The sequence below is a fragment of the Salvelinus fontinalis genome, chromosome 11 (genome assembly GCF_029448725.1).
Source record: "Salvelinus fontinalis isolate EN_2023a chromosome 11, ASM2944872v1, whole genome shotgun sequence".
NCBI lineage: Eukaryota > Metazoa > Chordata > Actinopteri > Salmoniformes > Salmonidae > Salvelinus > Salvelinus fontinalis.
Window position 1 is genome coordinate 41740449 of NC_074675.1, and position 25000 is coordinate 41765448.

Genomic DNA, 25000 nt, shown 5'->3' on the forward strand with positions numbered 1-25000 from the left:
GATATGGTAGGTCTAGTGTTGATGAGATAACTATTTGGACAAGGATATGGTAGGTCTAGTATTGATGAGAACTATTTGGACAATGATATGGTAGGTCTAGTGTTGATGAGATAACTATTTGGACAAGGATATGGTAGGTCTAGTATTGATAAGATAACTATTTGGACAAGGACATGGTAGGTATAGTGTTGATGAGATAACTATTTGGACAAGGATATGGTAGGTCTAGTATTGATAAGATAACTTTTTGGACATGGTAGGTCTATTTTTTTTTTTACCATTTAAGTTGACTCAGAACACATTCTCATTTACTACAATGGCTTGGGGAATAGTAGGGGGAATGAATGAATCAATTGGAAGCTGGGGATGATTAGGTGGCCATGAAGGCCAGATTGGGAATTTAGCCAGGACACCAGGGTTAACATGGGATCTTTATTGACCACAGAGAGTCAAGACACCCATTTAACAGCCCATCCAAAAGACAGCACCGTACAGCGGGTATTGTCCCCAATCACTGGGATATTTTCTTAGACCAGAGGAAAGGGTATCTCCTACTGGCCCTCCAACACCACTTCCAGCAGAATCTGGTCTCCCATCCAGAGACTGACCAGAACCAACCGTGCTTAGCTTCAGAAGCAAGCCAGCAGTGGGATGCAGGGTTGTATGCTGCAGGCAAATTGATGAGATAACTATTTGGATAAGGACATGGTTGGTCTAGTACTGATGAGATAACTATTTGGACAAGGATATGGTAGGTATAATATTGATAAGATAACTATTTGGACCAGGACATGGTAGGTCTAGTACTGATGAGATAACTATTTGGACACGAATATGGTAGGTCTAATATTGATGAGATAACTATTTGGACCAGGACATGGTAGGTCTAGTACTGATGAGATAACTATTTGGACACGAATATGGTAGGTCTAATATTGATGAGATAACTATTTGGACAAGGATATGGTAGGTCTAGTATTGATGAGATAACTATTTGGACAAGGATATGGTAGGTGGGCTGAATTCACAAAGGATCACTATAGTAAACTGAAAATATATGTACTTGGCCTCTGTTCCATTGTTAGTTTTTCTTGCAGCTATGAAACACCAGCTTGTTAAAACTGTTGAATTCAGTTAAGCTCGCCCTGCTAAGATCTAGTCACAGATAGCAACTTGGCAGTAATAAAGCAACCCTTAAAAAGATATATGCACCTAATTATCATTGACCTTTGGTGATTAGGTAAACAAACAAATCTCCCTTGAGGCTTCTCAAAGTTCAAACTCCGGAACAAAAGCGAGACGGCAGAGGTGAAATGGCTTTGGCATTTCCTGTACCCACACCTGGGGACAAGATACTGCCACTTCCTTGTTCCAGCCACAGCAGGTGCTTTTAAACCCAATTACTTGCGCAAGAAATGTCATCAGAACCCGTCACTCATAACAAAGAAATGTCATCAGAACCCGTCACTCATAACAACAAAGAGTGGGATGCTATAGCGAATGTTAGCTTGCTAGCTTGTAAGCCTTGACATAAACAGACACCGACAACGTTCTAATAAACAGGGAGACAACAGAGGAACTCGGGTGGGACGAGCATCTCTGAAAACATTACATATGACCGTCAGAGGCTTGTTTGACTGAGGTCGGAAGGAGGTTGGAGAAAAGTAAATAAGTTTCACAAATAAACTCCTTTAAGCTGCGGTTGTCAGAAGCTTTCATGTGGAGGCTGCCCTTGAGGGCATAGCTTAGCTTGAGGAATGTTATTACACATGCCTACTGATCTGGTGGCGATGCGTGAGAAACGGTCCTGACGCTAGTCTTAAATCAAACCGCCCCTTTGTGAGAGAGAGAGATGTATGGAGGGAAGGAAAGAGAGGAAAGGACGGTGACAGGAGGTATGAGCGAGTGAGAGAGAGAGAAAAGAGAGAGAGAAGGGCAGAAGAATGATTGTGAAAGAGAGGGGAAGAGAAAATTGAAGCAGGTCATGGAAGAAGATGGAAGGAAGGAGACTTTTGAGAGAGAGAAAGAGAGACCGAGAGAGAGAGAGATGAGCGGAAAGAGGTAAGATTAAAGACTACTGCATGTGTCATGCGTAATAGGTGCAGCCAGCATCCCGAGCTCATGGGCTGCCACTCTGACTTAGCCCGCACCCTTTTTGACAGGGGGGCGGACGGTTGCTAGGGGGACTTATGCCTCTGTTGAGCGTTCCAACGGGATACATTCTATAACTCCAATCATGTGACACATAGCAATAACCCCGAGGGAATCTTGAGTGGATGTAAATGCCGCTTCATGCGAACTTCTTTGAACTCTATTAAAGTCATATTTCTCCACTGTGGAAACATGGGTGAAACGGGTAGACGTGGAGGGTGATGGATGGGTACACGATGCCCTATGCCATTTGACCTTGCGGTTGAAATCGGTGGGCGAGCGCTCTTTCACGGTACAGCGGTTCTGCCTTAATTAAGCCGGATAGAGTCCTTGAGCGCTTGACTCTTACCTCTTGTGTGGCATCTGGAGGATACTGTTCAAAACTCCTGAGATATAGCCCTACGTTGTTGGAGTAAAAAATTTAAGGAACCTGCCAAGTTTTAGTTATGATTTGGGATTATGTAATGACTGTATTGTTTACCCCTGACCAAACAAGGAAAGGGAACAGTTCATCAAAGGCAAAAACGGTATTTGTTTTGCACCAATTCCTTGTGGCAGTTCTGTCTTTGCGTGTGTGGACACAATTAAGGAAGGGGTTGACTTAATAGTCCTGCCTGGTATTTTTGTGGCCATTTTTTGGGGAGAACAACAACAGTTTCCATGCAATCCATTTTATAAGATGGGCAAGGCTTTGCATGTTATTCACAAACATAAAGAGCCCTCTTGAAACCCAATGGACTTATTTGAAGCAAAACTGAGGCAAGGCGCACGAAAGATGAGTCGGTTATAAAGGTTGGTTATGGGGTATTGTTTAGTTTTTTATCCCAGACCAAACTTGTTAAAAACAGTTGCATCCATAAGATACTGATGTTAGCATTTGGTTCCCATCAATTTGTGTTATATTGTGGATATACTAGGCTGCTATGAGAGCACGCTAACAAAGAATGTCCCATCACAGATGGCATTAGCTACTTTAACAGCATGCCTTCAGGGTCATGACCACCCCAGCATGATGGTTACTTACGTTGAAATAGATGACAAGGGATTCCTGTTAGCTTCTGTTTAACGATCAACACCCATCTCAAGACGTTTGAACAACAATGAGCAAAAGTTTATTCGATCAAACACTGTTTGGTAGTTCACACAGCAGTATCAAAAAGCTCGGAATCTAAATTGTCAGTCATTGTTTGAAACACAGAACTCCCACATGCAATAGTAGAAGACACAAAACAGGCAATCCTTTCTATAGAGAATCCCTCTCTTCATTGTTTCCCTCCTCTATCAACCTCTCAGGGAGTGATAAGAATCAGGGGAGAACAAACGATAACTCACCAACCCTCTCTCTCTCTCTTTCTTTATTTCTCTCCTCCGACACTGCCTGGCAATATCGTCCCCTTTTTCTAATTAACATTGTGCATGTTGTCGGCCTTTTGTTTAATAATGCATGATCCTATCACAACCCGGCTCTTTGAATGGAAAACCGCTGAAAACTAACACAATAATACCGCTGAGAGGCTTGGAAAGAAAGGACAATATTTTTTCACTCTTTTTTTTCCCCGGCAATAAATGTTCAAGGGAAGCATCAGCAACGCTGTATGTGTGAAATTGAACTGACACATGAAACACAGCGGCCATATTAGGGAACAAAAGCTTTTGTGTCGAAGGTCAGAGGTAATATCTGAGGTAGCAGTGTGCGTTGGGTAACGCCAGCGATGCTGCTGTAGTTGTTGGTTAGAGCTCAGCCCTGTAGGAAACACACCCACACATGAACGCACCCACATACACACATGCATGCAGGTACTATCATACACACTGCCAACAGGCTGCACCATTCTAGCTACAGACATGCTGTTCAGAGGGTGACTAAGTGCACCTTGCCTACCCTGCCTACTCCCTTTGACTGTATTCTGTGACAAGACCTTAATGCTGGAACAAAAGTCCACATACGACATCAGAGTAGCCATTGTCCAATTTTGTCAGCTACTTTGTTCACATTAGGGGTGCTTGTGTTCACATGGATGGCACAGCCTTCCTCTCCCATGGTTGGTGCTTACAAAACATGCAGATGGCTTTGTTTCTCTCTATCAGCATGTGGAGGGCGGTGGAGGGAGCAAGGGAGGGCTGCTGAGTACTGTGTATAGTGAGGACTCCTAATGTCATGTCATTGTGGAAGTTCACACGACATTAATTAACTCAATGGCTATCAACCCCGACTTTGGAAGGATGGTTACTGCACATGCATGCAAGGCAAAAGTCAGAGAAGACGTCAGTGACCTTGAATAGAAGAGCTTTGTGTAATGCCGTTGCTTACTATGGATTACACTTTCAGTGATAACCCTGTCCTAACACAGTGTAATGGAATGAAATACACTATAAATACTCTAGTCATGCGGAAAATCTGTTTGTGTGTGCTCGTATGTGTGTGTGTGCACGTGAGCCATTTTGTGTGTGTGTGTGTGTGTGTGTGTGTGTGTGTGTGTGTGTGTGTGTGTGTTGGTTGGTTGGTTGAGATTGCCTCAAATTGATTCAGTTTGCCACGCGTACCGCGGACGCCACCGGCCTCACAGCGCTTGAGACAGGTAGTCCTGTCTATCTCCCCATGATACAAATCGAATGTGACAGGTGCACTATCTCCCTGTCTTTTCTGCCATTTACAGTCAAAGGAATAAAAGTTATCCCGCAGGGGGAGAGAAAGGACGGGGAGACGGGTAGCAGGGAAATTAGGTACTTTGTCATCGTCTACCCCACTGATTGAGCTTTGGGTTTTCTAGATGTTTTATTTGTTTATAAATCATCAGATAAAAAGCCGGGTGAACAAGCCCCATACGTAAAGGGATTATGTGATTCCTGTAATGCTTTTGTGTGGGTAAACAGTGCCATATCTAGGCCTGTGGTGTGGCTGATGTGCAAATGGGTGATGCTATCTGTCAACTAGCCTTCGGTGCTAACCCGCTAAATGTCAAACTGTAAAAGAGGTCAGAGGTCAAATGATGTGTCCATCTGTCGACTCCCAGTTTTAGTTTACCTCCGACAAGTTCACTTAGTCAGTTTGGGTGCATTCCAAAAACACATTTTAAGCTCTGATCTACATCGATTAATAGGTCTTTACAATGCCTGTAAAGTGTTTTACATCTCAGAAACCACAACATATCGGTCACCAGTGATCAAGACCTGGCTTTAGCAAATGGATGATGTGGAATCGAGTGGGTTACTTGCTAATGCTATCATGCTTTGTCACATTGATTTTCCCCATCCACATAGTGGCTCTTGATAAAGGAAGGGGTGGCAAACATGAGCGCAAACACGAGCCGAGCCTAGCCTACACTTTTAGAAAAAAAGTGTTCCAAAAGACTTATTCGGCTGTCCCCCTAGGGTAACACTTTTTTGTTCCAGGTAGAACTCTTTTGTTAGAACTCCAGGTAGAACTTCCAGTAAGAGAACCCTTTAAAGAACCCATTTTGGTTCCAGGTAAAAACCCTTTTGGTGCCAGGTGGAACTCTTTCGGGTTCCATGTAAAACCCTTACCACAAAAGGCTCTATATGGAACCCAAAAGAGTTCCACCTGGCACCAAAAGGGTTTTTACCTGGAACCAAAATGGGTTATCTTATGACGACAGCTCTAGAATCCTCTTAGATTCCTGATAGCACCTTTTTTTCTAAGAGTATACTCTGTCATAGATTTGATGTGTACTCCAAGCAGCGCTTGATAAAGGAGGTGTTGCTAGCATGTACTAATGCTACTGTAGCTTACTCCATCAAAATGTATAGATGTGTTGCACTCTTTTTTGTTGTTGGTCCTAATCTATTTGGAGACACTTGAAGCTATTAAAGCTTTGGCTAAGTGGTGTAAGACAGGGCATAAATATGAGCTGAATGGTTTTAAGGGTACTAAGAGCAATGGTGGCATTTTATCACTCCATAGTCAGTGGATAGCACTTGTCTGGAGAGAAATCCACCAATCTATTACTGGCTTCTCTTAACCCGTCTCACCATAAACTCAATAAAGAACGAGAGCAGAGGTTAGGTGCTGTGTCTCGTGTGGCTCAGTTGGTTGAGCATAACGCTTGCAACGCCAGGGTTGTGGGTTTGATTCCCCTGGGGGACCAGTACAGAGAAAAAGTGTGATGAATTCTTTCCTTACACTACTGTAAGTTGCTCTGGATAAGAGTGTCTGCTAAATTACCAAAATGTCAAATGTCTGTGAGTTGAATGGCTCGCTGTATGGTTCTCTGGGGACAGTTTGAGTTAGTCACCCAGAGTAGGCTAAACAGATTAGCATTCCGCTGCTAGCATGTTGAATGTCTGTGAATAGTTCAGAGATATTCTTATTACACACAGTATATTTGATTAGAGCACGTGTGCCCTTCCATCCGTGTGTGTATGTGCGAGCACTAATGTATGTTCTGAAGTGCCAGAATATAGCCTGCGAGCATATCGCCCTCTCTCCTCTTTAGCTGTCAGAACCTACTGAGTCTGTGTGGGTATGTCACAAATCTGCACTAGATAGATAAAGTACATGAAGCCAAACCGCTTTATTTTATTTCATCTCTCTCTCTCTCGCTCTCTCTCTCTCTCTCTCTCTCTCTCGCTCTCTCTCGCTCTCTCTCCCCTCCCCCCACAGGCTGTGAATATCCTGCATCTGAGAAATCAGACCACTGAGGCTGCCAAAGCATGCTGGTGCCAAGCTGTCCCATGATGCACATAGCCAGACCCGTGCTGCTCGTCCTGGGTCTTCTCCTCCTCCTCGCCAATGCCGAAAGTAAGTGTCACTTCTCTTTTGTCCTCTGTTTGCGCCCTTGTAGGGAAGAAAGATGTCTCTTATAAGTGGTCTTATGATATCTAAGTGTCAAGTGTTATTACACACACCAACTCACACACACTTCCATGCATTCTCCCTCTATCTCCCTCTCTCCACCCAACACCCTGGTGAGTACAAGGCCATGTCCATGCCCCTACATTCTAATCCAATATGGAGATAACTATCCATATCTGGGACCCAAAGAACAACCGTAGATAAACAGTGCCTTCTGAAAGTATTCACACCCCTTGACTTTTTCCACATTTTCTTGTGTTACAGCCTGAATTTAAAATTGATTACATTTAGATTTTTGGTAATTGGTCTACACACGATATCTCAAAAATGTCCAAATGGAATTATGTTTTTCAAAATGTGTACAAATGAATAAAAAATGAAAATCTGAAATGTCTTCAGTCATTAACTATTCAACCCCTGTGATATGGCAAGCCTAAATAAGTTCAGGAGTGAAAGTCACATAAGTTGCATGGACTCTCTCTGTGCAATAATAGTGTTTAACATGATTTTTGAATGACTACCTCATCTCTGTACCCCACACATACCATTATCTCTGAAATCCCTCAACTGAACAGTGAATTTCAAACACAGATTCAACCACAAAGCCCAGGGAGGTTTTCCAATGCCTTGCAAAGAGCGGCACCTATTGGTAGATGGGTAAAAAAAACACCCAGTCATAACAAAGATACAGGCATCTTTCATAACTCAGTTGCTGGAGAGGAAGGAAACTGCTCAGGGATTTCCCTCCTCTCCGGCAAGTCCCTTGTTTCATCATGTTTGCAACAAGGCACTAAAGAAATACTGCAAAAAAATATGGCAAAGCAATTCACTTTTTGTCCTGAATACAGTGTTATGTGTGGGGCAAATCCAATACAAAACATTACTGAGTACCACGCTCCTTATTGGCTGCATCATGTTATGGGTATGCTTTTGATCATTAAGGACTGGGGAGTTTTTCAGGATCAAACAAATGTATGGAATGGAGCTAATCACAGGAAAAATCCTAGAGAAAAACCTGGTTCAGTCTGCTTTCCACCAAACACTGGGAGATTAATTCACTTTTCTGCAGGACCGTAACCAAAAACTCAAGGCCAAATCTACACTGGAGTTGCTTACCATGAAGAAAGTGAATGTTCCCGAGTGGCCGAGTTACAGTTTTGACTTAAATCTACTTGAAAATCTATGGCAAGACCTGAAAATGGTTGTCTGACAATAATCACAAGCAATTTGACAGAGCTTGAAGAATATTGAAAAGAATAATGGCAAACGTTGCACAATCCAGGTGTGGAAAGTTCTTAGAGACTTACCCAGAAAGACTCACAGCTGCAATCGCCTCCAAAGGCGCTTCTACAAGTATTGACTCAGGGGTGTAAATACTTATTTAAGTGGGATTTTTCTGTATTTCTTTTTCAATAAATTTACAAAAATAGCTAAAAACATGTTTTTCACTTTGTCATTATGGGGTATTGTGTGTAGGTGGGTGAGATGATTATTTATTGAATCCATTTTGAATTCAGGCTGTAACACAACAAAATGTGGAATTAGTCAAGGGGTAGGAATACTTTCTGAAGGCACTGTAAACACTGTAAACACCACGAAAATACGTTGAATTGGAATTGAAATCTGAGCATTGAGGTGTGACAGCAGTGTGACAGTAGTTTCAGACTCCATTGAGGTGTGACAGCTGTGTGACAGTAGTTTCAGACTCCATTGAGGTGTGACAGCAGTGTGACAGTAGTTTCAGACTACATTGAGGTGTGACAGCAGTGTGAAAGTAGTTTCAGACTACATTGAGGTGTGACAGCAGTGTGACAGTAGTTTCAGACTCCATTGAGGTGTGACAGCAGTGTGACAGTAGTTTCAGATTCCATTGAGGTGTGACAGCAGTGTGACAGTAGTTTCAGACTACATTGAGGTGTGACAGCAGTGTGACAGTAGTTTCAGATTCCATTGAGGTGTGACAGCAGTGTGACAGTAGTTTCAGATTCCATTGAGGTGTGACAGCAGTGTGACAGTAGTTTCAGACTCCATTGAGGTGTGACAGCAGTGTGACAGTAGTTTCAGATTCCATTGAGGTGTGACAGCAGTGTGACAGTAGTTTCAGACTCCATTGAGGTGTGACAGCAGTGTGACAGTAGTTTCAGATTCCATTGAGGTGTGACAGCAGTGTGACAGTAGTTTCAGACTCCATTGAGGTGTGACAGCAGTATGACAGTAGTTTCAGATTCCATTGAGGTGTGACAGCAGTGTGACAGTAGTTTCAGACTCCATTGAGGTGTGACAGCAGTGTGACAGTAGTTTCAGACTCCATTGAGGTGTGACAGCAGTGTGACAGTAGTTTCAGATTCCATTGAGGTGTGACAGCAGTGTGACAGTAGTTTCAGACTCCATTGAGGTGTGACAGCAGTGTGACAGTAGTTTCAGATTCCATTGAGGTGTGACAGCAGTGTGACAGTAGTTTTAGATTCCATTGAGGTGTGACAGCAGTGTGACAGTAGTTTCAGATTCCATTGAGGTGTGACAGCAGTGTGACAGTAGTTTCAGATTCCATTGAGGTGTGACAGCAGTGTGACAGTAGTTTCAGACTCCATTGAGGTGTGACAGCAGTGTGACAGTAGTTTCAGATTCCATTGAGGTGTGACAGCAGTGTGACAGTAGTTTCAGACTCCATTGAGGTGTGACAGCAGTGTGACAGTAGTTTCAGACTCCATTGAGGTGTGACAACAGTGTGACAGTAGTTTCAGACTCCATTGAGGTGTGACAGCAGTGTGACAGTAGTTTCAGACTCCATTGAGGTGTGACAGCAGTGTGACAGTAGTTTCAGACTCCATTGAGGTGTGACAACAGTGTGACAGTAGTTTCAGATTCCATTGAGGTGTGACAGCAGTGTGCCAGTAGTGTCAGACTCCATTAAAGTTTCTCCCACTCCATTTTCCCTGGTTAACACTACTTCCCATGAATCACTAAGTTCCAGGAAGCAGGTGCATGTGAATCAAAGATTTATTACACCGGTCACACCGCAGGAATCTCACTTTTCAGCTTGAATATCTTTGGAAGACCGAGCGTTCACCCAAGGTCATAGACGAGGGAATAGCAAAAGTTAAATTGATGGGCGAGACTTGAAACTTTGTGGTTGAGAAACGTTCCCTGCAATCTGTTTCATGCTCTATACTCCCTCCCATGGCATTGTGGGAGAAAGATGAATGGGAAAGTTGTTTTTCACTTCAGGTGAGAATTTTGTGTCTCAATGATTCTGTTTTTTATTGACTTTACCATCATAATCATAGCAGCTTTTGATGTGCTTTCTATTGAGCACACCTATCAATCTTTTGGAAAAAGAATAGACCATGCAACAAGGCATGAACTCAAAATGGTGGATGTTGCCATGTACACATAGTTGAGGTGACAAATGTGACATATAAAATAAAGGAAAGCCAACTACCAGACATCCAATCTTGAGTCGCCAGTGGACATTCCAGCGGTGAATTTGAGCACAGATGTTACCGATGAGACAACCACAAGTACACTTGGCCATCCAACCCCTTTAACCCTACCCCCCACCTTCCCTTCTCTCCCTGTTACGGCCTGCGTGCTAACAGCTGCTCTTATAGCCCTTTGGACAGCTGTGCTGGTTCATCACCTCCAAGCCAAAACAAATTCACCGTGAGGGAAGGCGACAGCTGTCTAGCAATGACTGAGTAATGCAGGAGACAGGGGGTTGGGGATCGGGGGCTGTATGACAGGCCAGTGTTGCCAGCTGAGGTGTGAGTGCACAGAGAGCCAAGTAAAGCCAAACCATCTTGAAGTATTACATATTTTCTAAGGGATCCAGCTATATTCTTCTCTCAGCTTTATCCAGCTTTAATACTCAGCTTAAGTATGTGTTTTATTCTTTGTTGTGTTGGACCCTTTCTTGCGGATATTCCTTCTCCCTCTATCCTTTCCTCCCACGTCCCTTCCTTCTGTCCCTTTTTGTGCCTGTGCGTTAGCCCCAGACAAGCGACTACATCCCTGTATTTTCCCTCTCTAGTGTGCCACTGCATCTGCATAAACACTTCAGCTGCTCAGCTCAGCTCCAGGGTTCTCCCCAATACCACTCTAGCCGTGAGAGGAAAGATCAAAATAACGACGGAATAACCCCCCCCGCCCACCACCCACCGCCTCACTTTAACCCTCTAAAACCCCCTAGAGAAAGAAGGGAAGCTGCCTGCCTCCGTCAGTGCAGGTTTGCCCAACTGGGGTGTGTTAGCCCCGCATGCTAAGGGATATGGCGGAGGATATGAGACACGTGAGAGGGCGAAAATGGCTGACTCTGCCTGCTCAACAGATGGCACCATCCTTGGAGCCAGTCCTGTGTGTCCATGCCCGGCTGACTGCACCAACCTCTCCCGCAAAGGCGGGGAGAAAAGAGTAACAAATGTCCCCGGACAGGACACGCACACACGTAGGAAGGGTTTTGGCGCTAACGATGCTAACATAGGCGAATGCTATATGGCAATGCATTGTTCGGTTAATATGTGGATACTAGGCATGGATAGAAAGGGCCCTTTGTTGGCATAGGACTGTGACTATGTTTGTGTTTTTTCTGTTGTTTTACCTCCAGAATCTCTCTCTCTCTCACTCTCTCGCTGTCTCTCTCTTCCTCTCCCTCTCTTTTTCTCCAAACCCTGCATGGTTAATTTGTGTGGCAAATTAGGTTCAGGACTATTGAAGGAGGGTATGCCAGGGCTCACCAGGAACAATAATAATTGTCCCTGGTGAGCCTGGAAGAGAGAGAGAGCGAGAAGCAGTGGTGGCGGCAAGCAATTATTCTGTGCCTGGTTGAACAATGTCTAGGATGATGAAGATTAGACATGGTTTGTGTCTGAAATGGCACCTTATTTTGGCCATGGCCCATAAGGCAAGAAGAACATAATGTAGTGAACGGTGTCCTATTTGGGACAGAGCTACTGGTCTGAGGAGACTAAACAGCTCTGCGATTCATTAGCAACATGAAATGCAAAGAGCTACCAAACAGCACCGAACAGCACAGAACAAAACACAATAAGTCCTAGAGGTTGATAGAGGTCTCTAATGGTTTTGCCATTGTGCTTGTTTGTTTGCCCTCTGACATGTTTCCCATTGTGCTCTTAAACTCGCTGGCGTTGACCATCAATTGATCATTATTGATCATTGATACATGCTGCTTTAAATACCTCTTAAACCCATCCCTCTAAGGGGCCCTGGTCAAAAGTTGTGGACTACACTATATAGGAAATAGGGAGCCAATCGGGAGGGAACTTAAGTCACCCTGTGGCCTAATGCTGGTTGAATTGATTATCTCTACTGATGGCGTGTCGTATTCCAGTGGAGTGAATGCTCCTCTTTTAACGCCTCAAGTAACTATCAACAGGCTCCCCCGGATCTCTGTAAACAATCTGTTTACATGCCCAAACTTCTCTACCTCTCTGGCTCTCCTTCACACACAGGCTTGCGACCCAAATAGCACTATATTCCCTTTATAGTGCACCTATGCGCCCTGGTCCAAATAAGTGCACTATAAAGAGAATAGGGGACCATATTTTAGAGAGAGAGAGAGAGAGAGAGATCATTTCAGGATGCAGACTAGCATGTCTTCATGCAGCGGTTCTGAGGGCTCAACTCGAATCAGGGGGTAGACTAGTGTGTCTTCATGCAGCGGTTCTGAGGGCTCAACTCGAATCAGAGGGCAGACTAGCGTGTCTTCATGCAGCGGTTCTGAGGGCTCAACTCGAATCAGGGGGCAGGCTAGCGTGTCTTCATGCAGCGGTTCTGAGGGCTCAACTCGAATCAGAGGGCAGACTAGCGTGTCTTCATGCAGCGGTTCTGAGGGCTCAACTCGAATCAGAGGGCAGACTAGCGTGTCTTCATGCAGCGGTTCTGAGGGCTCAACTCGAATCAGAGGGCAGACTAGCGTGTCTTCATGCAGCGGTTCTGAGGGCTCAACTCGAATCAGGGGGCAGGCTAGCGTGTCTTCATGCAGCGGTTCTGAGGGCTCAACTCAAATCAGGGGTCAGGCTAGCGTGTCTTCATGCAGCGGTTCTGAGGGCTCAACTCGAATCAGGGGGCAGGCTAGCGTGTCTTCATGCAGCGGTTCTGAGGGCTCAACTCGAATCAGGGGGCAGGCTAGCGTGTCTTCATGCAGCGTTTCTGAGGGCTCAACTCGAATCAGGGGGCAGGCTAGCGTGTCTTCATGCAGCGGTTCTGAGGGCTCAACTCGAATCAGAGGGCAGACTAGCCTGTCTTCATGCAGCGGTTCTGAGGGCTCAACTCGAATCAGGGGGCAGGCTAGCGTGTCTTCATGCAGCGGTTCTGAGGGCTCAACTCGAATCAGGGGGCAGGCTAGCGTGTCTTCATGCAGCGGTTCTGAGGGCTCAACTCGAATCAGGGGGCAGACTAGCGTGTCTTCATGCAGCGGTTCTGAGGGCTCAACTCGAATCAGGGGGAAGACTAGCGTGTCTTCATGCAGCGGTTCTGAGGGCTCAACTCGAATCAGGGGGCAGACTAGCGTGTCTTCATGCAGCGGTTCTGAGGGCTCAACTCGAATCAGGGGGCAGGCTAGCGTGTCTTCATGCAGCGGTTCTGAGGGCTCAACTCGAATCAGGGGGAAGACTAGCGTGTCTTCATGCAGCGGTTCTGAGGGCTCAACTCGAATCAGGGGGCAGACTAGCGTGTCTTCATGCAGCGGTTCTGAGGGCTCAACTCGAATCAGGGGGCAGGCTAGCGTGTCTTCATGCAGCGGTTCTGAGGGCTCAACTCGAATCAGGGGGCAGACTAGCGTGTCTTCATGCAGCGGTTCTGAGGGCTCAACTCGAATCAGAGGGCAGACTAGCGTGTCTTCATGCAGCGGTTCTGAGGGCTCAACTCGAATCAGGGGGCAGACTAGCGTGTCTTCATGCAGCGGTTCTGAGGGCTCAACTCGAATCAGGGGGCAGGCTAGCGTGTCTTCATGCAGCGGTTCTGAGGGCTCAACTCGAATCAGGGGGCAGGCTAGCGTGTCTTCATGCAGCGGTTCTGAGGGCTCAACTCGAATCAGGGGGCAGGCTAGCGTTTCTTCATGCAGCGGTTCTGAGGGCTCAACTCGAATCAGAGGGCAGGCTAGCGTGTCTTCATGCAGCGGTTCTGAGGGCTCAACTCGAATCAGGGGGCAGACTAGCGTGTCTTCATGCAGCGGTTCTGAGGGCTCAACTCGAATCAGGGGGCAGGCTAGCGTTTCTTCATGCAGCGGTTCTGAGGGCTCAACTCGAATCAGGGGGTAGACTAGCGTGTCTTCATGCAGCGGTTCTGATGGCTCAACTCGAATCAGGGGGCAGGCTAGCGGGTTTCCATGCAGAGGTCAAATTGTGCACGGCTCTGCAGCGAACATAATGTGCAATATAGGAACAGGCTTTCCCATAGTGTAATTATTTGATATGAAAGAGGCAGTCATCACGGGTGTTATCAAAGGGCTCAAGCTCGACCACGTCTTTGTCTCATTCAGATGGCTGTCAGTGTCAGTGTGTGTGAATAGATTCTAGAATATTGGATGGAATAATATGATACATATTTTCGTGGAGTGTTACTGTCAATGGTCATTACCTCGATGCACTCTGGGATATGTATTCATCCATAGAACCACACATTTATAGGACTACTGGCAGGCACGTACACACACATAGGAACACACACACACACACACACACACACACACACACACACACACACACACACACACACACACACACACACACACACACACACACACACACACACACACACACACACACACACACACACACACACACACACACACACAGAGGATCATGATCATGTGAGCACACTGAGTAGCACCTCCTAGCCAGACTAAGGGCTAATGATAATGCATTTTCCCTGATGCCAGGTAGTTGTACATCGTGTGTTTTATGCATGCCTCCCCTAATATGAATTATTGTGAAATAGGGTTGTATTTGCATATGGGCTTTCAGGTTGTGCTGAAATTAGCATTTTTACAACAGTTCAAATTAAATCCCACTGCTTAATTTGCCAGCATGGTAATTTGATTTAAATTGCGTCCATTCCACTTCCTACTAAACTCATAGTCATACCCTCATGTTGTCATTGTACTTCTGCATGCAACACACACACACACACACACACACACACACACACACACACACACACACACACACACACACACACACACACACACACACACACACACACACACACACACACACACACACACACACACCTTCACACACACACACCTTCACACACACCCATGTATTACACAATAACACATTTCCCCAGAATTACATTAAATAAGGGAGAATGAAACTACTGACATTGTAATTATTACTAAAAAACGATCAGCGCCCAAAAATATACCAAATATCACAACTTTTCCGGAGCCCGTAAAATGGCTGTTATTCCCCCCAGCGCCATTTGATAAAAAAGTAGGGTGGTACGTCCGGTACATCACTGGGGCGTGTCAGAGGAAGGCCCTAAAAATGGACTCCAGCCAAGTCATTATTTTTGCTACCGAATGGCAAAAGGAACCGGAGCAGAAAGTCTGGGACAAAAAGGCTCCTGAACAGCTTCTACCCCAAGCCATAAGACTGCTGAACAGGTAATCAAATGGCTAACACGGCGATTTTCATTGACACCCTTTTTTTTGCACTGGCTCTATGCACACTCACTGGACTCTACCCTCACACTCACACATACTACACTGATACTCCAACAAACACATAAACACACACTCACACACTACATAGGCTCACAAACACAAAACACACACATGCATATTGATACCACTCACACATAGACACACTTTCACACTCTTCACATACGCTGCTGCTACTCTGTTTATTATCTATCCTGATTGCCTGGTCACTTTTACGCCTACCTACTCTACATATACATATTACCTCAATTACCTCAGCTACCTTGTACCCCCGCACATTGACTTGGTACCGGTACTCCTTGTATATAGCCTCGTTATTGTTATTTAATTGTGTTACTATAAAATCTTTTCTTACTTTTTATCTCTGCATTGTTGCGAAAGGGCTCATAAGTAAGAATTTCACTGTAAAGTCTACACCTGTTGTATTCAGTGCATGTGACAAATACAATTATATTTGATTTGATTTAAACCCTCCTCATCAATGGTGTCTAATTACAAACCTGTGGTTTAGTCGCACGCAATCTGATCACAAGACCATGGAAACGTAATTAAACACAATGTTATCGTGGCCATCCGAGATGATTTGTGCTACCAGGGCTTTTGCTATGCTAGATGAATAATCAGTAGTAATCATTTTCTCCGGTAGAAGTACGGTACTCTACAAACTGTCTGTGCTTCTCGTTCTTATCGTCTCTTTGTAATTACCATGTAATTACTCCATAAGACACTGTGGGCACTCACCATTTATGCTGGGAATGCTTGTTTGTCTAGTAGGGCTGTGAAGATACCAGTATCGCAATATATTTTTCATGGCAGAAAATGTAACACAAAGCACACTAAACCCTTTGGTCCTTCAAAAACCTGCTGGGTGTAAAATATTGTGTGCTATAGCTTGGAAAATAAATACATGTGACTCTGGATAACAACATAATGATGTTCTTTCCAACATTAGTCTGTTTTCCTAAAGAAGTTAACCTACTTCATGTTTTGTTTCCTTGCCACGGTACTAACGACTATCGCAGTACTGTATTCGTCCTGCCCTATTATCTAGTAGAAAGCCCCTGGTAGTCCGTTATTGGACACTATTAGCCTGGCTATGGATTGCTGTAATTTGGCCATCCACAGTACCATACAAAGTTCAGACCAACTTCAGCATATTTGTCCACCGAAGAAAGACTACAAATATAGGGCGGACGTAAAGGTAAAGTAAAGGTAATGGCGGACTGAACGAAGTTATGTAGAGCACCTCCAGATAAAACATAATATTCAAAATATCTGCTAAATAGACTAAAATATTAGCACTACATAATCTGGTGATTGATAAACCTTCAATCTGGATAATAACACAAAACAAATCCTAAAACTAGAGACATTTATCGACAAATATTACGAACACAGACAACAACCAAACATGACGGAGAATAAGACAGGGGAACCGTTTACAAAACGCAAGCGAGATTCTTCGACAGATACTGACGATTTAATATTCTCACCACCGGGAATGGTAAAGGTCGAAACTGATCTGTTAAAATCAATAAATGACAAACTGGGTTTACTTGAATTACTTAGTAAGGATATAAAAGAGTTAAAGGCAAGCCTAGAGATGAGTGATGAAAAAGCTGCGACATTGGAGAAGGAAACACACGCGCTAAAAGGGACAGTCAATAAGATTCAAACCGAAATGAATGGAATTAAAAAAGAGAACATCGTTCTGAAGGAAGCCTTACTGGAGATTCAAACTAGATCCATGAGAGAGAATTTGGTACTTACAGGTATCCAAGAAAAAGAAGGAGAAGTTCCTGAATCTATAGTTAGAGTTCCTCCGTACAGCGCTTCAGATTCCATGCGAAGTTGTCGACAAAATCCAACTTGAACGTGTTCACCGCTTCGGACAGAGAGGGCAGAGGTACGAACGCCCAATCGTTGCAAAATTTGCTTCATTTAAAGATAAAATAATGGTTAAAAGCCTAGGTAAAAGACTTGCTGGGACCAAAATTGGCATGAATGATCAGTTTCCGAAAGAAATTGCAGAACGGCGCAAAGTTCTGTATCCAATTTTCAAACAAAACAGATTAAAAGCGAAACGAGTAGCTCTCGTCGTTGATAAACTATATATTGATAACCAGTTGTTCAGAGACACAAAGACTACTCCATGGTTATTTTAAAATTTACAAAATTCTCATAGACGAGGAAAATAAACACAATTCAAGCCCGGTTACTGATTGGAACAATACAACAAAAAATATAGCTTTTTTATAAATCTTCACATATAACTAATTGAACACACAAGCACTAATTCAACATAGTGAAGATAAAAACTAAGTAAACAGAAGGCACAGTATGTGTGGATGGTATGGTTTGTGTTTATTTTATTTTTTATCTTATTTGTTATGTTTGGAAAGTTGAGTGAGTGAGTAATGAAATGGTTGCATATCCCAGAGCCAATGTATTGCTGTGAGCCGGGTATGAGAGGGCTTTCAATGTTGTTCAGATGATGGATATACTTTTATAATGAATTATACGTCTTATTTATTTATTGTCCTATCATGGAAAACTACATTTTTTTTATCTTAATAAATTATATCTAATTATTATCCTATTTTAATGGTACTGTCTATGGCCCTATACCCTAGACACCCACCTGAATGACCCAGATATTAAGGAGAAGTCCCTAACTGTTTTATGTGCTTGCTGTAAGCGGTCTCTATGCAGCTAAAATGAGGTCAGAGACCAAGAGCAGCACTGCCCCCTCAAGATTCTGAGCCTGCTTGGCAGGGTTGGTCCTGCAAAGCCAAAGCCCCCTAAAGGGAGAGGAAAATATACAAGGAATTTCTCAAAGCTGCTAATGAGAACCTTGACGACCTTGTACCTAGCCGGTGGGGATTCTGGTGGGGTACCCCCACCCAGGCAGTGGCAGTGCTGGCAACACTAGCTGCAGTAACCCATGGGGAGGGGGTCACACTCGGACATTCAGAGAGGGGGTATATTATTGTGGCCCTGGTGGCACAGAATCAAGGTCGGACTGCATGGAGATGCGTGGGGACATGGTCATGACTGGTGGCCGTATTGTGGGTGTTTTTTTTCAGGAATAGGGTGTACATTTGACGGCCATTATCTAGGATATGACAATGGTAAATAATTTTCAATTTTTGCTTATTTTTTTGCGCGGTCTTGCAGGCCTTCTCATGCAGCTGCAACTGCAATGGCATTTGGAAATCATGACCCATCTTGAGTTGGGCTCTGGGATGGTGCAACTGTTGAGAAAGTGAGCTTATGGTTGTGTGGGGGTAAGGGCTGAGTGTGTATGTGTGTATCCCACAACTGTTGCGAAAGAAGAAGTAAAAGATGTAAGGTACAATAGAGGATGATCCACAGCTATATATAATACAAATCGAGGTGACGGCAATGGAAATGCATATGGCAATTGATTTACTTCAATTCGGTAAATGGAACTGTATGCTCTTTTCAAAGAATGGATCCCAGTCGGTTCAGGGCTATGGGATACAGGGGGTCGAGGGTGGTCTGCCGGGCATTGGGATGACAAGCCATCTCGAGATGAGGCCTTTTAGCGGGTGGAATAGTAGGGACCAATTGGAGGTTTACTTAGTAGAAATGCAAATATCATGGTACAACTATATAAACACTCAATCATTATGTTACGTTTTAATAGTACGTTTACAAAAATATATTCTGATTAAAAGAATGAAAGGTGTGTCTCATGGTAAGTGGTGAAATAAGTATAGCCAGTTACAATTGTAATGGCTTAGCAGATAATAAGAAAAGACGATCAGTATTTACCTGGCTAAAAGAGAAGGATTATAATATTTATTGTTTACAGGAAACCCATTCAACAGTTTTAGATGAAGTTTTGTGGAAAAAGAACTGGGTGGGCAAAATATATTTCTCCCATGGGCAAAGAAATTCAAAAGGGGTGATGATCTTAATTAACAATAATTTTGATCCAAATGTGCAAATTGTCCAAACAGATCCTCAAGGTAGATGGATTATTTTAAATATGTTATTGGACAATAAACAAATATGGCTTGTTAACCTATACGGTCCGAATAATGATGATCCAAGCTTCTTTGAAAATATATATAAGAACTTATCAACTCTACAAGCAACACTAGACTCTATTATTATAATGGGAGATTTTAATACGGTCTTAAATAGCTCTATAGACCGGAAAGGAAATCACACTACAAATTATCACCCTCAGGCACTTAAGGAAATCATGAATGTCATGGATATATTGGAATTAGTGGATATATGGAGACTTAAATACCCTGACCTAGTGAGATATACTTGGCGGAGGCTGAATCAAGCTAGTCGTCTTGACTACTTTCTTATTCCATTCTCTCTGGCACCAAAAGTTAAAAAAGTGTTGATAGGGGATAGAATGCGGTCGGATCATCACATAATTGGCATATATATTTCTCTTACAGAATTTCCACGTGGGCGAGGATATTGGAAATTTAATCAAAGTCTACTAGATGATAAATTGTTTAGAACTAGGACAGAAGATTTTATAACTGACTTTTTCAGACATAACATAGGTACAGCAGATCCCCTTATTGTATGGGACACTTTTAAGTGTGCCTTTAGAGGCCATGCAATTCAGTACTCATCTATAAAACAAAAGCAATTTAGATCAAAAGAGTCCATATTAACAAAGGAAATTGAAGGACTAACAGTACAGTTAGATAGCAATAAAAACGGTACCATAGAGGCACAGAATAATTTAGAGGAAAAACAAAAAGAAATGGAGGAACTTATTCAAGAAAGATCCAGTGTAATATATTATAAAAATAAAGCGAACTGGATGGAATATGGGGAAAAATGCACCAAATTCTTTTTCAATCTTCAATATAGAAATGCTACCAAAAAAAATGTATTAAAACTTGTGACAAATGATGGAGTCACGCATGATTCACCAAATGATATTTTGAAAGAGGAAGTAAAGTACTTTAAGAATATGTTTTCGTTTCAGGCTCCTCTATCTCCACTAACTGAAACTAATTGTATGGATTTTTTTCCTATTAATAATGTAAAATTAACATCTGAACAGAAAGACTCATGTGAAGGCCAAATTACAGAGGAGGAACTGCTTGTTGCAATTGGGGCCTTTAAAGATGGGAAAACTCCAGGGCTGGATGGCATACCAGTGGAAGTATACAAAACGTTTTTTGATATACTCAAAGGACCATTATTAACTTGTTTTAACCACTCCTATATAAATGGTAGATTATCAGACACACAACAAGAAGGTCTGATATCGTTATTACTGAAACAGGACCCAAGTGGTATATATAAAGATCCAGTCCAATTAAAAAATTGGAGACCTCTTACACTTCAGTGTTGTGATGCAAAAATCCTAGCAAAATGCTTGGCGCATAGAATAAAAAAAGTTTTGTCAGATATTATTCATCCTAATCAGACAGGTTTTTTACATGGACGATACATTGGAGATAATATAAGGCAAGTACTGGAAACAATAGAACACTATGAGATATCGGGGACACCAGGCCTGGTTTTCATAGCTGATTTTGAAAAGGCTTTTGATAAAGTACGACTGGAGTTTATATATAAATGCCTAGAATATTTCAATTTTGGGGAATCTCTTATAAAATGGGTTAAAATTATGTATAGTAACCCTAGGTGTAAAATAGTAAATAATGGCTACATCTCAGAAAGTTTTAAACTATCTAGAGGAGTAAAACAAGGTTGTCCACTATCGGCATATCTATTTATTATTGCCATCGAAATGTTAGCTGTTAAAATTAGATCAAACATTAATATTAAAGGATTAGAAATCCAGGGCTTAAAAACTAAGGTGTCATTGTACGCTGATGATTCATGTTTTCTTTTAAAACCACAACTAGAGTCTCTCCAGGGCCTCATAGAGGATCTAGATACCTTTGCTATCCTCTCTGGATTAAAACCAAATTATGATAAATGTACCATATTACGTATTGGATCACTAAAAAATACACATTTTATATTGCCATGTAGTTTACCAATTAAATGGTCTGACGGAGATGTGGACATACTCGGTATAAAAATCCCAAAAGAAAGAAGTGATCTCACTCCAATAAATTTTTATAGAAAGTTAGCAAAAATAGATAAGATCTTGCTACCATGGAAAGGAAAATACCTGTCTATTTGTGGAAAAATCACCCTAATTAACTCTTTAGTCATATCACAGTTTATCTATTTGCTTATGGTTTTGCCTACACCTAGTGACCTGTTTTTTAAATTATATGAACAAAAAATATTCAATTTTATTTGGAACGGCAAGCCAGATAAAATTAAAAGGGCCTATTTATATAACGAATATGAATTCGGAGGGCAGAAATTATTAAATATTAAAGCATTAGACCTCTCACTAAAGGCATCGGTCATACAAAAGTTATACTTAAATCCAAACTGGTTCTCTAGTAAACTGGTACGAATGTCTCATCCTATGTTCAAGAAGGGCCTTTTTCCCTTTATTCAGATTACACCTGCTCATTTTCGGTTGTTTGAAAAGGAAATGATCTCCAAAATATCCTTATTCTTTAAACAAGCCTTAGAAAGTTGGTTGCAATTTCAGTTTAATCCACCTGAAAGGACGGAACAAATAGTACAACAAATATTGTGGTTAAATTCAAATATAATAATTGATAAAAAAACTGTATTTATCGAAGAAATGTTTAAAAAAGGTATAATTTTTGTGAATGATATCATAAATAGGACTGGTGGAGTTATGTCACACATGCAGCTAACACAGACATATGGAAAAGTCTGCTCTACCCAAAATTACAACCAATTAATTGCAGCATTACCACAAAAATGGAAGAGGCAAGTAGAAGGGGAAAAAAGTAAGGAACTTGTATGTCGGCCCTGTATTAAAGAACAAAAATGGTTAAAGAAAAGTGTGATAAATAAAAACATATACCAATTTCATTTAAGGACCAAAAAACTAACAGCTGTGCCATACAAATTGCAAAATAGTTGGGAAGAGATTTTCGATGTACCCATTCCATGGCACATGGTTTATGAATTGATACGCAAAACAACGCCGGATTCAAAACTTCGAATTTTTCAATATAAATTACTGTACAAAATTCTTGCAACTAATAGAATGTTATATATATGGGGTATACAATCTTCCCAGCTCTGCAGATTCTGTTGTGAGGAGGCAGAGTCATTAGATCATTTATTTTGGTATTGTCCATATGTAGCTCGTTTTTGGTCACAGGTCCAGGAATGGCTGAAGAATTGCAACATTTGCCTAAAACTAACGCTACAGATAGCAATACTGGGGGATTTGAAAAGCCATAGTCAATCAATCAATAATATAATAATTATTTTGGCAAAGATGTTTATTTTTAATTTACAATCTGTAGAAGCTATGAGAATAGGAAGGTTCAGGTCTTTTGTGAAGCATCACAGCACAGTTGAGAAATGTATGGCAAATAGAAATCCGAAATGGATGATGTTGGAAGATAGATGGGAGGGGTTGGGTGGAGCTGAAGGGTGGGACTAATAACAAGATAAACAATATAGGGCATACGGGATCTGTGAAATGTGTATAGGTGCGGAGCTTTTGTGAAATAGCACAGTTACAAGTGGAAATAAAATTGGATGGACAACAGAAATAGAGGAAGGACTAAGAACAAATAAGAGAGAACTATTGTAAAGTGGACTGTGTCTGTAAGATAGGTATAAGATGTAGAAATTGAAGGTAAAAGCAGAAGTGTTTATAAGTTTACTCCAATTGGGGGATTGGTGGTAGGGTCGCGGGGAATAATAATAAAGGCATATTCTTTAAAAAAGTATGTATGTCTATATAGGTATGTGTATGTATATATGTGTATATGTATGCATACGTATATGGATATATATATTTACCCCAAAAAAAAAGAAAAAAAAAAAAAAAAAAAAAGACTACAAATTTATTTTTTCCCCGTTTACAATACCCACCTAATTCAAACCAAAATGGAACGGAATTCCCACAGATTTTACCTCAGGTTTGGCATATTTGTCCACCAAAGATGGAATATAAAGCCTGATTTAAGCTGGATGCTCCCATTAAGAGAACACAAACGGCCAGGTTTCACAAAGTCTAGCATGGCTTTGATGCCGGGATCAGCCGGTGAGCCGAACACAATGCCAGCTGTTTTGCGTATCCCCGGCTTACGCTTGGCACAACGTTTAGCATGCTGGCATATGCTAAAGCGGATCACTCCTTTATATACCAATGCACCCTGTAACAATGCGTGACATCACTAGAGTGACTGTACAATTAATAGATTGGGCCTTTGGGATGCTTGGATTTGGTCACTGTCTTGAATGGATATGCTTTACCGTCACATAATTATTCCTACTACAGAGTAAAGGGTCGTCTTTTGGTGGGTATGTCAAAACGGATGATCAATGTTAGAACATTAGTACGTAAGATGTTACGGATGAAAAAAGGTTGAACAATCCACGTTTGTCTTTTTGATGCCTGTGAGTGTGAAAATCGTCTCGTTATCTGGGAGAGATCTAAATGAACTAAATGCAGTTGTCGACCCTTAAGAACTTGAGGATGGGAGAGCTATATCAGAACCTCTTAGCCTAGCTTATACCAGAAGAGAGCCATGAACTATCAAGAAGTAAGACCATGATTTGTTATGGAATGCACAAGATATTTATGGGACAAATCATGCAGGCGTTCAGTCCTGGCCAGGGCCCTTTGCTGACGTTCACTTGCTTTTCCCTCCAGGTCAATGTGAGCTATGTTGTGAGGTTCACTGAGGCCAGCCCCCTAAGATACACTAGGAGTCCATTGGCAGCAAACTCCCACAGTGGTCATTTGAATGGCTAGTTAGGGGTTGGATGAGGAGGGGTGTTCTGTACTAGACTTTTCCCTTTTGGGATATGAAGTCTAACGCTTGTATTATCTCGTGGGTTTTATACTGATCTGTATGCTCTACTTATATGGCACAAGCAAAATCATCAACATATCCCATATCACCATCTAAGACAAGGCATTGGAATGTCAGTTGAAACGTTAGGAATCCCAACCCTTCACTAGGAGCTGCAGGAGTGGAGGAGCTGCAATAAAGCCCTTGTCGGTTTGGTTGTAGAGGGATCCCATTCAATCCATTAACGGCTTAATAACCTATGTTGGGCTAATTAGTCCGATGTGTGACAACAACCTCACCGCCAATTAACAGACCCCGGATCAGGGGGGTTTAGCGGATAACCTCCTGAGCCGAACGTACCTCCGAACGCGCTCGTGGAGATCGTTTTTAGCAACCTTATGAACTAAATATAATAATAACTGTATCAACCGAGTTCTGCATATCAGATGCAGGGTGCAGCTT

The 25000-nt window shown here is 42.4% G+C and overlaps 1 protein-coding gene across 48 annotated transcripts in view; it reads left to right on the forward strand.

Moving 5' to 3' along the window:
• Positions 1-6753: 6753 nt before the first annotated feature.
• The window catches only part of LOC129866077 (receptor-type tyrosine-protein phosphatase delta-like), a 170366-nt gene continuing 152119 nt past the window's right edge, over positions 6754-25000 (forward strand). For 29 of the 48 annotated variants that reach the window (XM_055939191.1, XM_055939205.1, XM_055939193.1 and 26 more), the window contains exon 1: positions 6754-6910. In XM_055939191.1, coding sequence (XP_055795166.1) covers positions 6823-6910 — 88 coding nt within the window. In that variant the 5' untranslated portion in view covers positions 6754-6822. The remainder of the gene's footprint in view (positions 6911-25000) is intronic. The other 19 variants (XM_055939217.1, XM_055939218.1, XM_055939225.1 and 16 more) reach the window with 2 other exon arrangements.